The sequence below is a fragment of the Telopea speciosissima genome, chromosome 1, assembly GCF_018873765.1.
Source record: "Telopea speciosissima isolate NSW1024214 ecotype Mountain lineage chromosome 1, Tspe_v1, whole genome shotgun sequence".
Classification (NCBI taxonomy): domain Eukaryota; kingdom Viridiplantae; phylum Streptophyta; class Magnoliopsida; order Proteales; family Proteaceae; genus Telopea; species Telopea speciosissima.
The window spans coordinates 18,289,751-18,306,110 of record NC_057916.1 but is presented as its reverse complement, the minus strand read 5'-3'; the positions used below and the strand labels follow the sequence as shown (position 1 = coordinate 18,306,110).

At 40.1% G+C, this 16,360-nt stretch overlaps 1 protein-coding gene across 1 annotated transcript in view; it reads right to left on the bottom strand.

Annotated features, from left to right (window-relative positions):
- Positions 1–1,048: 1,048 nt before the first annotated feature.
- The window catches only part of LOC122643168 (ubiquitin carboxyl-terminal hydrolase 8-like), a 48,356-nt gene continuing 33,044 nt past the window's right edge, over positions 1,049–16,360 (bottom strand). The window contains exons 6-13 of the mRNA XM_043836821.1: positions 9,121–9,420; positions 8,626–8,766; positions 8,355–8,525; positions 7,653–7,910; positions 7,049–7,194; positions 5,445–5,996; positions 3,882–4,155; positions 1,049–1,588 (exon numbers count right to left, since the gene is read on the bottom strand). Of these exons, the coding sequence (XP_043692756.1) occupies positions 1,472–1,588; positions 3,882–4,155; positions 5,445–5,996; positions 7,049–7,194; positions 7,653–7,910; positions 8,355–8,525; positions 8,626–8,766; positions 9,121–9,420 (1,959 nt within the window). The 3' untranslated portion in view covers positions 1,049–1,471. The remainder of the gene's footprint in view (positions 1,589–3,881; positions 4,156–5,444; positions 5,997–7,048; positions 7,195–7,652; positions 7,911–8,354; positions 8,526–8,625; positions 8,767–9,120; positions 9,421–16,360) is intronic.

The following is a 16,360-nucleotide window of genomic DNA, read 5'->3' as shown; positions in this document are numbered from 1 at the left end:
AATACTAAATGACTCAATAAAATCTTAAAAGACACTGGATTTTGTTTATAACGGATGTTGTAGGAAATATATTGGAGTCTCCTCCAGCTACTGTTAAGGCGTTTTTGCCAACCATCTTACGTCTATCTTTACTACTTCAAACCCTCTTGATCCTTTGTTTATTGAAAGTTTGTTTACACCTATAAGATCTCATTCTCTTAATGTGTCTATGAGTTAGTTCTCTCATTGCCACCTCAAGAACCAGATACAGTGTTCAAAACAGCCCTCAAAGCAACAAACCAACAAAACTGTGTTCTCATTGTTAGGAATGTCACTTGCCAGACCTGCACAACCTTACAAATTTAGTTTCAAGCGTTGGCTTTACCCCATTTTCTGTTCAGGACAGTAACTGGATCATCTAGAATTTTGAAACCCAAAACTCAATTATTCTCCTACGCTACCGTAATTATAACACTGGATTATCATGCTTAAGCCGACCAGTATGCCTCCTCTAAAGGAACCACTAAAGGCAAGAGACTCCAAAACCAGCTTTTGGATCGGCAAAGGGCAGGGCCAAGAGAGTCCATGCAAAGAATCTTTCCCACCTCCCACACTATAAGCCCATAAGCCAGCCGCACCTAAGCTTCTTGACTTGCTGTGGCGGAGGAGGCAGGTGGAATATCGTTGGACCCGCCCTCTGCTGACCCGAAAGTTGGCTTCTGGGTTTCCAAAAGCAGAAGCCAAATAAACATCCAAAACATGCTCTAAGAGAGTTTTGGGTCACAAACGTACAAATCCGCATCCATTTTCCTGCACCAGTTAAGTTTTAAATAAAGACAACTAGGAGAAATTGCACTTTCATCCAAATACCTCAAGTAGATAAAATCCTGCAACTTACTTATTCCCCGTAAATAGTATTTGTTGTAGCTCCAAACCTCTTCATATATTCAACACATTTTTTTCAAAAGTTTGAAACTTACAGGTTAACTGCGCAAAGAAAGAACGTCAAGGACAAAAGTTGATGGTGTACATGAACACAATACAAAGAAAAATAAAGTCAAGGAAATAACCAATCACACTGACTAAGAAATTCACTAAAAAGCACATCACTAAAAATAAACAACAAATACACCTTAATTTGGTGGAAGCTGCTATCCCTTTCAGAAAAACAAAAATCAGGGACAGACTTTCCTTTGATAGAAAGGTATACATGTAAAGAACTAACAAAGGATGAACAGGTACTCGCTTAAAAGATAAGAATATCAACTCATAATTGTTACAATGTTAGAGTCATCTAAGGGACGACCATTCTGCTCAAGATCCTCCTTTCTTATTCGTCCGTGCCAGTAGGTTAATGCAAACCATGGAATTCCGACAATAAAAGAATGCTACAATACATGTTAGACTACCAAATAGAAGGGGATCATCCAGGTAACTCTAGCTTCATACTGGTTTCGAATGGTTAGAAGTTATTCTAATTGTATATGTGATATCATGCATCCATGACTCTCCTGTAGAAAAGAACATAAGCAGCTGATGTCTTTATCTTGTCCTCACTAACAGGGAAAACATGGCTGTCGTCAAACTCATACCACTGATTACCCCCATGCTACAAAAGAAAAAATAACATACACTCAGAATGTCCACACATTAAGATGTACACATGTTCATGTAGTGGACAAAGTGATAATCCTCTGGTTTAACCACTTAAATTTAGTATTATAGCAAAATGCAGGAGGCAATCCATCTCCCACATAACTTTGAATAACCACATAAATGTTATATATTAAAAATCATAGATCCTCTTTTAAACAGAAAATTGATACAACTTAAACAGCTTGGGTTGGAGAATTGAGTATACATTACAACAAAGTAGCATGCTCACAGAAACCAAAACAGGAAACCATCTAACAAAAACATTAATCTTGTAAAAAACCTTAAAAAAAAAAGCATAGTATTCCTGCACAACGGTCCAGGGAAAAGATATATGCTAGTTAGCAGCTCAAGTTTTCAGGGATATCCCCAGATAGGACAATGGTCCGTCATTGTGTATGTGCCTTGATATCTTACTATCAATAAAAACGTCAAAATTTTTTTAATTTATGTAATAATGTTGTATAATGTGAGAATGCATATAGAATAAATTAACAGAATATTTGCAATCATATGGATTATGGAAGTGTGCCATCACCATTGGACGAGCTTGGAAATGCAAAAACCAATTAGGACCATCCAAAGGAGGAAGGGATCAGTCAACTGCATGATTGAAACCTAGATATGCAAGAGGTTTACAGGACACTGACATAAATAAATATATATATATATATATATGAGAACCTCTCTAATCAGAAAGAAAAAGGAGGCCTCATGATCTCCTGTGAGACTAGTACTAGCAATAGATCTTCCAGCCATCAAGTAGATTTTGTTCATGCTCCATCTGTAAGCACATGCATGAAAACAACTCTGGTGGCCCTAATATGTAAAGTATCCCACAATTTAGTTGGTTTCTTTAATTTTTCAATATCCAGTATGAAATCAAGAGAGCAAATAAACCTGAACTATTTAAAATAAAGTCTTAGTTGAGAATTTGACATCTGTTTCCCACAATCCTAAAGAATCCCAGAAAATCAACATGGACTCTACGAATGAGAGACTGGCAGTTAATTTCTTCAATTAGAAAAGGAAACGTAAAGAGAGTTTTTTAGGGAAAACTCCCATTAGTACAAACATCTGCAATACAGAGAAGGAAACATCTAAAGAAGTTGATTTGTTATAGAGTCTAAAGCCACTGGACCAACATAGGAACAAACAGAATCAAAAACAAAAGAGGGAGGCCCAGAATCTTAGGTATTTGGTGTTTGATTCCATTTATTTTCGATCACTCTTATTTTGGGCTGCAACATTCTATCAGTATCCGGGGTTTAATTCTTTATTTTTTGAAGATGGATTTAAGGATAAATCAGATTTTTTGTCATTTTGTGATACTTTTGGGTAGTCAACTTAAGTCCCCTTCTGAAATTGGCTCATCTTTGTTTTATTTTTTTAGGTCCAATGTAATCTAGTACTATGCCCATTGTGGGCCTAGAGAGGCTTATTAACCCCCCCCCTTTATCAATGAGGTACTTATTAATTACATATCTAAAGACCCAAGATCTCATGAATCATGAATTTTATGTGACTGGGCAGCTTCATGGCCAATAGTGACTAGGTATCAGTTTGTTACAAGGTTTCTATTTTTTTCAGATTCACAATCAGGGTAAGAGTTAAATAAACAGGGCTCAATTGGTTCTCTGCATAAAGGTAGTCTTCTCTACCCATTTTCACTGTTGGTATATAGAACTATTACACCTCTTGGTACTCTGCTCCTGCAGATTTCAGGTGTGAAGGTAGATTCCATGGAGATCTTTGTCCTGCATTTTTTGGTAATCCAGGGGGGACAAAAAAAATTTCCATTTCCACTATGCTGTATTGATCTCCCTCCCTCTAGTTTTGCCAAAAAATCCTTAATTCCTAAATTTTTCTAACTTCCAATGTCAATGTAGAGTGACCCATGATGGTACAGGATCATTTGTTTGCGGACGTATGAGGAAGACATCATTAGATGTCAAAGCCATACCAAGAATAAAGGTGATGCATGATGACAGAAACCTTAGCTGTCCAATTTCTGACAACAGAGAACAAACATAGTAAAACAAGGACCAAGTTTTCCTTCACCCATAGAGAAGGAAGAATTCCTTCTCCCGGTGATGTGAACCCATCAACTCCCACCCCCATTTACGAAGTCAAAATTATGCCTCCCTAATACAATCTGACAGTATTGATGGCCATGGTGAAGGAATTCCTTCATCACCATGGGTTAAGGGAAACTCAGTCCAAGCATGAAAGGTTAGAAAACTACTCACATGGACAAATGCAGTATAGTGACCACCTCCCATGCCCCCATAATGATTACTAACAGCATATAGCATGTAGCGGTTGGACAAGTGGCTGCTATTGTGAGCAATGTAGGTAGCCAGGTCAAGGTCATGAATGGGGAAGTCCACAAATGTCTCAAGCTTGTTCTTCAGGAAGCGGCTGTATGAGAACCTCTTTAGATGAATAACAAAAATCTCTGGCAGTCTCCAGAGATCTAGTTTCTTGCTCGCTTGTCGATGCTTCTTGCAGCCAGGGCAGTACCTAAAGTTTATCAAATAAATATTACCAAAGAAACATTAGAAAGAATAAAGGCCAGACAACTGATCTGAGAAGAAGGGACAGACCAAAAACCTCATGGTGCATGAAAAACCTAAATAATTTATAAGAGAAACAACTATCACCATCTTAAACCTTTGATGAAAAGATGGCAACATGACCGACTAGGTTTCATGGAACAGAAAGTTTGCCAATAAAACAATAATCCTTCTATGTATAACAAGCATAGTTGTCAAGGCGTTGCCTAGGCACTACCTAGCCGTCCAGACTATTTCTTGGGTCCAAGGCAACAGCACGCCTTATTGACACTACACGAGTTTATGTTGATTTTGTCTATTGCAGTGTTTTTCAATGAATATGATTATATTATATCCTATGCTATGTTTATTATATGTTGATTTTCATTATTAGCATGATTATATCATATTGCATTGGGAAGGTCGTGTTTGGCGCATTGGTCAAGTGCTCACTTGCTGAACGCTTGGTCACAGGTTCAAGTCCTGAAAACAGCCTCTCTGGAAACAGGGGTAAGGCTGCGTACATTTAACCCTCCCCAGACCCTGCTAAACGCGGGAGCCTTGTGCACTGGGTATGGCCCTCCAACGTCTTGTCGCCTAGACAACTATGATAACAAGTTGGATCTTTAATAATGAACCAGAAGGCACAGGAAGTACAAATGAGAAGGAAATCACATTGAAATCCAGATCTTTGGAGTATCTCCAATAGGTGCTAGTAGTAGAAATTGGAGCATTTTGCATGTGCTCATCATGTGGTGAAAAGGACATATTTGCATCCATTTAGAAGCTCACATGTGCCTCTAGAAAGAAGACGGTATCAATCAATGTAGAGAAGAAAGAAAACATTATGCAACAGAGAAGGATTAAGCACTTCAAAAGAAATTAACAATTGAAAGAGGATTCTTGCAACCAACCCTGAATATTTGAAACAGGTTTAGACGAGAATGTAGCTGATGACAAAAAATGAGCCATCAAATTTTCAAACGACTTAAACAAGTTGTGATTGACAGTACAAGCAATAACCCAAGATGCTACAAGCAATAACCCAAGATGCTCTTGTGAGGAGACCAAACATGCCTGATAATTCACTGATAACCAGTATAACTATAAACATTAGGTATATAAAAGAACCAAGTACAGTACAATTCCAAATGAACAAAATTATTTTTCTTAGTTTTCCTGATATCTATACTACCTGCGACTGGAACAATATTTCCAAAAGCTACACTAAAACATATTAATGGAGTATAGACTCACCACATATCTTCTGGTCCTAAAGGCTCCTCCTTCAGAAATGCCTCCAGACATGCATATAGAGAAACAGATTCTTGAGGCCTTCTCACAATAAAGCTTGACTTAAAGACCTCAGTTAATGAACTGAGAAGGGATGTATCATACTGCTCAATCTTGTCACTAGGCCAAGATACAAGTACAAAGAACCGCTTAGGCAACCCTATTTCCAGCACTGGCTTGTTCATTTCTATCTTGAAGTCTTTTACTGCACACCTCTCATCTGTTAGGTAGAACTGAAACTCAGTATCAGAAAGCTGGCCATCCCCCATTTCATCAGCTGGCTTTCCACCACTACCAAGGCTTGTGGCATCCTCCATCTCATTAATTTCATCTTTTGCATTGTTTTCACTATCATCAAGAGTGTCTAAGACACTTTCATTGTGTATTAGAAATGAATTGAGCAATTTCAGGAAAAGGTCGTGGATATCTGATCCATTAACAACATTACAGAGCCTCGATACAAGAGGGATTCCAAACGCCTTCATACATGGTGTAGCCTTCCCATGGATGTACTGCCTGACAATATAAATGTTCCCAACAGAAAATTCCTGGTTAATAAAAGGGATACAGATATATGCAATGCTTGAATTTCAGCTGCTCACTCCGGCAGCCAGAAAAGTTAAATTACTTCAGCAGGGAAAATAAACCATCATTATAGTGCAAATAAATACATGCAGACGGTCAAGGACAAGGTTGTTTCAAGGGGAGGAGAATGTTATGTACCTATGGATGACAAGCGTATAGTAGTTAAGTTATGTAAGTGACATATAAGTGGTTGTGTTGCAGTAATTATCAATTAAGTTACCTTGTGTTTAGTTATTTGTTCGAGCTATCTACAAAGCAGATATGTGGGTTGCCATGTGGGCTTTTATCTGTATTTAAGAAAATGGATGAATTAAGAAATGTGAAACATTAGTTTTGTTAAATCTTCATTGACTATAAGAGAAAGGAGAGTATGGGTTCCTCTCAAACACAGTCCATTTGGAGAGTTTGGATTCATCTTAACTGAATCCAATATCCCAAAATGTATCATTTGAATGCTACATATTACATACATTTCCTCATGCAACATAGTAAGTTACAATTCTTATATTGTACATATTGTACACATATCTCTTGTCTAACATCCTATGCATCTGAAACTTCTATTTCTTTTTTGGTACGAAATCTGGACAGGTCTGCAGTACAAACTCACCCAGGTTGCATTCCTATCCATCCATCACTTATAAAACCCAAGATTGACAATTAACTGTCTCACGGTGTAAATATGTAATTTATCCCAACAGATATCCTAAACATATAGTCTACTTTTCTTTGCTTTCGCTGGCTAATTACCATAAAGAGTATTAGTTTAACTGTTTTCAAGTCACTGGCTAAACAGCAGACATCTACTCACCCAATAAAAGGAAGTTGCAGTTCAACATCTTAAAACAAATAGGAAAGAAGTAAGAAGACATAGTACCACCAACAAACTAAATGTAAAATAAACTGAATACAGATACGAAATCAGAAAAAGAAGAAAACACCAGTCTAACAACTGATTATAATAAGGACAATATAAGGCTTACTCCACACGCTGATGCATGAACACAACCAAAGGGAATCTATCAAGATCTTTTGGTAAGCGATAAGCAACAAGTTGATCATCATCTCTAATCAAAGACAGTGAATCAGATGGCTCCTCTAGATAACGAATAATGCGATTCGTATATATCTGCACAGAACTTCATATACTCACAACTCAAACTCAAAACAAAATAATGTATTAATGCGCACACTGCTAGGCCAAAGGTGACCAACCCCTCCCCATGGTTCTAAATCTCAGTCGAAACTTGCAGTTTCGACATAGATATCTCGGTTTCTTGCGAAACCGAGACGAAACCTTGATTTGATACTGACTCGTACAAAGTTTTGACCAGTTTCGACCATATTTCACACATTTCGGTAGTTTCAACCCAAAAAATACCAAGTTTCGACCAGTATTGACAACACATGACATGCCAAGTTTTGCACGGGAAATCTCGGTTTCGGCCAGGGTTGAAACGGGCCTCTAAACCGAGATTTAGAACCTTGCCCCACCCCCAATTCCCTCACACCCAAGTGTGCACATGCACACTTTACACAAACTAATTGTAGTTGCATGCTCATTCCAACACAATTATTAGAACGTACCTCTGCCACCAATAGGGTCTCATCACTCCTTAAAGAACAAGCATTGCTTAACGCCTGAATAAGATCCCTGCAATATCCAACCTTGGGCACAGTTACTGTTATTGGACAGGGCAAGGTAGTTCCATCAGTGCCCAAGATTGTCACAGTCATTGTCCGCATTGTTGTTGAAGGTAGCGGTAGTGATAGATACATAAAGGGATCAAATGTAACAGAGACTTTCTTGCAAAGAGGGCAAACTAATGTTGACCTGTATTGACCCTGCAGCAGAGAGGAATGTTCAGTTGAGGAAGTAAAGAAACTAATAGCAGCTTGTTAAGAAAACTTTGAGACCACCATCACAATTATAAAAATCATAAAACCAAAGAGCCACTGTTGGTATTAAAATTATTTGAAGAGCTCTCGAAGTGGTTGATTCAAAGTCTTTGAACAAGCAAGTTTACAAATGACTACAAAATTGAATTGGATTTCAAATTGATAAGGTTATGAACAGTACCATGCCAGATCTTCGCTTTAAAATGAATGCTTAGATAGAGTGAATAGTGGAATGGAATTCAAGTGACCGCACCCAAATAGTTGGGATAAGGTTAAGCTAAGATAAGTTATCTAAGAATAAATGCTACTTGTGCACCATAGAAATGGTAAAAGAGCAAAAAAGAGTAAAAAGGGTTACAATACACAGGAAACCTAGTTCGAAATACTCACTTGGCATACATCAACTATGATGGAGTTATTACGAGCCAGATGATTCCACCAAAATTCATCAGCCACTTCTCCATCTGGACGACCATCTGCATCCTTGACTTCTACGTAAGGCTTACATTTCACACGATTTAGATCTTCATGGAGTCCATCCAACAAAAAAGCAAGAAGCTCCTATGGACCACCAACTCCAACACATTAATATTTCCTTCTGACCAGTATAAATTAAGAAAATTAATTGATCATTAAAACTCTTTCCAAGAAGAACACTAACTTGGGAATCATGCTGGTTGAAGCCACTAAATTGGGGGGCAAAACGAGCAAGCTTTGACTTGAACACTCTTGGTGCCAATGGAGTTGCCCCAGGAACCCACAACTTCTGTAATAAGTCTCCAAATGCTAAAGCAATTTCACCCTGACCAAGAAGGGGCATCACTCAAGAGACTCAGGAAGAGATAGAATGTTTCAAGCAAAAGAGCGGAACATTTTCCAAGACCACAACCAAGTAGCTAACCGGGGGATTGAAAACACAAGACACTACATAGTTTTAAAAACCGAACTGGACATCAAACTGTTTAGGGGTCTGGTTCCAGTTTTCCCATTTTAACCATTGTATTCAAAATGATGGTCTAACAAGGAAACCAGGAACCATTGGTGGCATTTCCACTTTAACCTAGCCTGGTCCGGTATATAAAACTATGTTTCAAATTGTAATCTCATTCTGAGACATGACTAGAACAAAAAAAAATTCAAAAAGATAAAAACATACATTCATGCCCAATGGATTATCTGTGTTTATTTCTCTACTGTAATCTCCAAGGAAATAGTCAACAAGCTTCGGTGTATGTGCCAAACACTGGATAGCACTGTTCATGAAACAAGTATTTCCAAGATTTTGTAATCCTGTCAAGCCCAAAGAACCAGACTCTCCGATGCTGCCATTCATGAAAAGAGAGCTACCCCACAAAGAAACTGCCATCTTAGACTGTTGGACTGGCAGTTCATTTTTCCTCCCTTCTCCATACTTCATGGAATCTGACAATCCATAAACTTGAAGCTTCAGGAGAATCTGAAGAAAAGTACAGCAGAATCCAGAATAACAAAATAAGCAACTGAACAGTTAATGCCGAAAATGACATAGGAATCATCTAGGAATAAGAAAACTATCAAATGAACAAGTCATTGTACTTGAACTTGGAACTTGCCTTCAAAGAAGAATGATAATGGAAATGTCCAGCATTCAATGTATTTATTTGGAAGCTTTAAAACTGATACTCAACCCTGGTATACAAGTCACTGCCTTAAGAATATTTTCTAAAATATCAAAAAAGAGAGAAGGAAAAAAAAATGCCAATCATCCATTTAGAAGCAATCTTTTGAAACACAGCTGAGTTGGTACGGTTTCATCAAGAGCAAAATCCAATGATCTTGAAGGGGACTCAAACCAAGGATAATTTTGGACTTTGGTTCAATAGAAGCCTGAAAGCCTGAAATTTAACCCAGAGCATCACACAGCTAAGAATGCCTAGTTATGCTAGAAATGCTGAAGTTATTTCCGTTTAAGAAGAATACCACACTTGGGCTATTTGCACATTTTTTTCAATTGAAAGCCACCTTGATATGTTCTAATAAGTAGTTTCAATGCATAGAAGTGGGATATCCAAAGGATTACCCCTACGCTTTTTCTTCCAACTTTTCTTATCCTCCTCCTCTCCAATTTCCTTTCAGAAGGGCTTCCCTAATCATACATCTATGTTTTCACCAACTCGTACCATAGTTTTCAAAGCACTAAGGCAAGGTGCTGGCTAGGGGCCTAGGAGAGGCCTTAGTTGGTCAAGATGTGCATAAAACGGGCTTAGTGTGGGACCTTTCAAGTTATCTTAGGCATTACCACTTATTGTTTAATGATATCCTAACTAAGTTATGTTAATATTTAGTCTACTTAGTGGTAATATCAGGGTATAAAGTATCGTATCAGAGTGTATCGGCTGATATGTATCGGTATCGGAAGTCCTTGAAATGATACCTAAAAAAAATTGTATTGACCATGTATTGACCGCATCAAGTGGATAACCTTGATATGCGACATGATACGGTCGATACCCATCAATACGCTCAATACAAAAAAGCATCCCAATGCACGAGGCTCCCGCTACTGCAGTCTGGGAGGGGCAAATGTATGCAGCCTTACCTCGCTTCGTGGAGAGGCTGTTTCCATGTTTCCAACCCAAAACCTGATAGTTGCAATAGCGCAACTTAACCGTTCCATCAAGGCTCCCCCAATACACTCGATCATAGTTGTCAAGGCATCGCCTAGGAGCCGCCTTGGCATCAAACGGTTTTATTGGGATCTAGGTGAGTGTCGCCTTAGCGCAAGGCACTGGTTTTATTGGTATCAAACCAGGTTTGCCACTTATGTATGCCAAACATCATTTAAGTAAATGTTTTTATAACATTTACTTAAGATATTATTCATAAATAAGAAAATACCCCCTATTTGAATCCAATAAAAATAATTAAAATAAAATTCCAAAAGGATAAAAAGTCAACCTCCCAGTTCAAGAACAAAAACTGGATTTTCGGTGGTAGGTGAAATTTTCAACTTTCAAATGCTGGGGTTTTCTCAAATCTAAAAATTATATAAATCTTATTATACCAAAACATCACTAAAAAACAAAAGAGCGGTAAAATAATCTTATTGTTTTGATGTCTAAACAAAAATTGTTATCATTTCCCTATTTCTCTCCCCCTTTCACAATTCTTACTAGCATGTGATGACAAGCTGGATCCAGACCAGAAGCAGGCAGGGAACTGTAACAGAGTCCACCTGATGACAACATTTCTTCTTAAGCAGAAACCAAGATTTTCCGTTCAGCGAAACACTATATGGAATCACCCATCAAGCAACACATCCATCAAAGAAAAATGCATAGAAACTGCCGGAAATCATTTTACGAAGCAATTCCAAGAATGAACTGAAAAACCCTACCACAATGAACTCCAACATAGAATGCTTGTGCATCTCCCTCGAAGGCCTCAATACAGCTTCTCATAATCAAGACATATCCACACTCAAATTATAACCATCTTCCCAAATCCAGGTATAAAACCCCTCACTCTCACTTTTATGCATATGATCAAATACAATTTATTATATTTCAGATCTGCGCCAGAGCTTCTTCGTTTTTTTTTTTCAAATTTACTTGCATAAATAAGCATGGAAGGTTCATTTTTTTGTACTCCACCTATGCCCTTCACAAGGAATGCGTACAATATCACCCCAGGGTTCCACTTGTTGTAAGGTCTACAGTGTGGTTTCAGGAGAGGTGAACAGTTAATGTAGAAGGGGTTCAAGTGAGAACCACTCTACAGTAGGATCAATAAACCCACAAATCCAAAATAGAAACAAAAGGCAGAATTAGAAAGTATATGAAATCAACCAAACCAGCCAAAGGAATTCTCCCAGCTTTGGACCGAATGGTGCTTGTATAGTGCTTGTATAGGGTAGAAACACTGCTGAAAATTTCAATTGATTCTGATGGTTGAGCTGGAAGATATGACAGCAACTCCCAAAATAGAAAGTAATTCATTGCAGGCCAAACTAGCCACCAGTTTGGGCTCTAACTTGGATCGAGTGTAGGATCCATGGAGAGAGGGTTCTGCTGCAAATTTGGTGAAATTCTGATGGGTAGAAGTGAAGTTATGGGGGTGGAATGAAAATAGAAGGTTTATGGAATTTGGGAGTTTCAGGCTGTGGAATGAGGGGGAATTGCAAATCGAGTGGAGGGAATGCCGCAATGGTAGGGGGAAGCTGTGTTTCAAAACCCAGCTGGGTTGGAGAAGATTTGGGGGTGTTATGGAATTAGAAGGTGCAGCCAAAAGAGTTGCAGAGATGCAGCAATAGCTCCAAACGATGGTCTTCTCAGCAGCACAATCACAAAGCATGACTCCAGCCTTGATGAGGATCTCCAGCAACAGAAGCAGCAGTGATGTAGTCCTAGGTAGGAGAAGTCCCACTAGGAGCCAGGGGAATAGGGTTCCCTAACAAGGCTGGCCGATTGGGACAGATTAGGCTAATTAGGGCAGAAATTAGGGTTAGGGTTAAATAATGGTAATGGGGTTTATAGGGTTTAATATGCAAGTTTAGGAGGCTTTAATGGCATAAGAAGATTAGGGTTTGGAAGGGTTCTAAAATTCTGCAGTTGGGCAGAATCGAGTTGCAGGGGTTTTAGGTTTAATGGAGTGGAGGAATGGAGGGGTTATAGTGGAGACTAAGGGCTAGGGTTAGGGTTAGGGTCGAGTGTGGGGAGTGATGTGGGGGATGTAGGCTGGAAGCAGGGTTTGAAAGTGATGGCTAAATCTGGAGTTATGGGGGAGTCCTAGTGGAGGTAGGAGTGCAGGTTTAATGGAGAATTAGGTTGATGGATGGAGGGGACTGTAGATTAGGTCTAAGTAGTAGAAGGTTTAAAATAAAAAAACAGATTCAAACTCACTGTATTGCAGGAATAATGGCAGCAGCTTGATGATTTGAAAGAACTTCCCGATCTTCACAATGCAAGGAGTCGCAAGAGTCCACCTACCCTTCACCACCTTGAGATCCACAAGGATGTAATCACTCACAAAGGAGCAGAGGCAGCAGCACGATGGCAGCAAACAAGGCTTGAAAAGCAGGAAAATTTATGCAGAAAATAGTGGGGGAGCCTGCCCACGATTGTCTTATTTATAGCTTTAAAAAGGGCCAAAGGCCTCACAGATATTCAGATCTGGATTAGGAATCCCAGATCTGATTCCTAGTTACAAAACTGCTCCACCCTCTTAAAATCGTGGAGGGGGGAGACTAAAACAAAGTTTAAACAGAAAAATATAAAAGATGCTGTAAGAGCCAATAGAAATAAAACAAAAACAGCCAATAGGAAAGAGTCACTTAAATTGGACCATTGGTTGGACCGGTTCAATCTAAGAGCTCAAAAAAAACTAAGTATAGAAAAAAGAGAAAGGCTCCAACACAAAACAGCCAAGTCAAGGCTTCTTCTTCTTCCTAGTGCTTGGACCTGCATCAGCTCTCCCCGGCTTAGAAACATTCATCTCCGATGAATGGGTGAAGGCCCTATAGCGATCATACAACTCCGGATCAAACTTCTTGAAGTCATCGGCATGGATCCAAGTACTGTCCTGGCATGGGCGACCTTTCCATTTGACAAGGAAAGAGTGGTAACCGGCGCTTTGTCGAGTTGTCTTGTGCATGTCGTCCAGAATCTCCTCAATCACATCTTCAGTAGGTGGCCTCAGTTGGGGCAGCCGCAACATGTGCTCCGAATCACCATCATCTGAATGATGCCCCGTGTACAAGTAAAGATCAGCCACGTTGAAAACATTGTTGATGCCCATATCAGCAGGCAACTCTAGAACATAAGCATTGGGCCCAATACGTTTCAGCACCTTGTATGGATCCATCTTCTTTGGATGGAGTTTACTGTTGACACCCGGTTGGTGTCTCTCTGGATTCACCCATACCATGACCATGTCTCCAGGCTTGAACTCGACGAACCGGCAATGCTTGTCAGCAGTGGACTTATAGTGATCAGTACTGAGTGCTATCTTGCGTCGAACATCAACGTGCACTTCGGTGATATGGCGGAGGAATTCATCTGCTTCCACACTTACCCGAGCTTGAGGGGGTAAGGGAATGAGATCAATAGGACGGTGGGGTTGTATCCCAAAGAGAATCTTGAAAGGGGTACGACCGGTGGTCCGGTTCACGGAACTGTTGTATGCAAACTCAGCAATGTCAAGGATAGAGGGCCATGTCTTCTCATAATCTCGGACCAAACACCGCAGCAACTTACCAAGGCTCCTGTTTACTACCTCTGTTTGCCCATCAGTCTGGGGGTGGAATGCAGTAGAGAACAAAAGCTTGGTGTTTGTCTTCAGCCATAGAGTTTTCCAGAAGTAACTCATAAACTTCATGTCACGATCAGATACGATGGTACTTGGTAACCCATGGATGCGAACAGTCTCCTTGAACAACAGCTTGGCAATGTGGGAAGCATCAAGTGTTCTTCGACAGGGGATAAAGTGAGCCATCTTGGTGAATCTGTCAACCACCACCATGATGGAGTCAAATCTTTCTTTGGTAGCGGGCAGTCCAAGTATAAAATCCATACTGAGATCAACCCAGGGCTGGTGAGGGATCGGCAGTGGTGAATAGAGACCCGTGTTTTGCTTGGTACCTTTAGCTAGCTAGCAAATTCGACATCTCCGGATTACATGCTCTACATCTTTGGCCAAGTGAGGCCAATAATACCGATCAGTCACCTGCAAGATGGTTTTATCTTTTCCCGAAGTGTCCTCCTAAGCCTCCTCCGTGTAACTCCCTAATAATATGGTGTCGTAAGGATGAGTCGGGAATGCAGAGTCGGGTTCCTAAGAACAGGTAACCATCATGTAAGGAATACTTAGGGTGCTGTCCACCCTGCTTCAAATCAGCATATAGGACTTGAAAGTCCTTGTCACTAGCATACTCTTCTCTGATCTGCTCGATGCTAAGTCCATGGACTGAAAAAGTGTTCAGAGTCAGGATTTTTCTACTCAGTGCATCAGTCACTGTGTTCTCCTTTCCTGACTTGTATTTGAGGGCAAAACTGAAATCCTGTAGATACGCAACCCATTTGGCATGCCTGGTGCTAATGGACTTCTGTTAGTAGAGGTGCTTGAGTGCCTTATGATCACTGTACAGGACGAATTCTTTGCCAATAAGATAGTGTCTCCAATGTCGCAAGACCTGAACAACAGCATAAAGCTCTATGTCATAGGTTTAGTACCGAGTCTTGACATCATTAAGTTTTTCACTGTAGAAGGCAATGGGATGCCCATTCTGCATAAGAACTCCGCCTAGACCAATATGGGAAGCATCAGTAGCAACTTCGAAAATATGGTCAAAATTGGGCAGGCGTAGCATTGAAGCTTCAATCATCTTCTTCTTAATCACCTGGAAAACTTTGTGAGCTGTTGTTGTCCATTCGAACTTGCCCTTACTCTGCTTGGTGCATTCGGTTATGGGTGCCATGATGGCACTAAAATTGCGAATGAATCGCCTGTAGAAGGAAGCCAAACCGTGGAAGCTTCGTACTTCAATGAATGTCGTCGGAGTAGGCCATTCAACAATGCTTCAGACCTTTTCCGGATCAGCTTCAACACCCTTTGCAGAGATTATAAAACCAAGGAAAACAACCTTGGGCAGCATAAAGGAGCACTCCTTTAAGTTGATAAACAGCTTCTCTTGCCGGAGTACTCTTAGAACTTGTTTCAGGTGGTCTATATGTTCATCTGGGTGCTTGTTGTACACCAAAATGTCATCAAAATAAACAAGAAGAAATTTACTGATGAAAGGATGAAGTACTTGTGTCATGACTCTCATGAATGTGCTAGGTGCATTCGTCAAGCCAAAGGGCATGACCTTCCACTCAAATAGTCCATCTTTGGTCTTGAAGGCTATCTTCCATTCGTCTCCAGACCGGATGTGAATCTGATGGTACCCACTTCGGAGATCGATCTTGGCGAAGATCTTAGAACCGGACAGCATGTCTAGCATGTCATCAAGCCTAGGAATTGGGAACCTATACTTGATGGTAATCTTGTTGATAGCTCTGCAGTCCACGCATATGCGCCACGAACCATCTTTCTTTGGTGTCAACAAGGCTGGAACAGCACAAGGACTTAGGCTTTCTTCAATGAACCCCTTTTGGAGCAGCTCTCCAACTTGTTTATTAAGCTCTTCATGCTCGGTAGGACTCATCCTGTAGGCGGGCAGATTTGGTAACATAGCACCAGGTACCAAATCGATGGCATGTTGAATGTCTCTCAGTGGGGGCAGCTCGTTGGGCAGTTCTTCTGGCACCACATCCGAGAAATCCTGTAATAACTCCTTGATGGGCTGTGTAAGTTTCACTTCGGATGGGGCAGCAACCTCTTGAGTCACCACGGCAAGAACCAAGCCTGTATCATGGCTG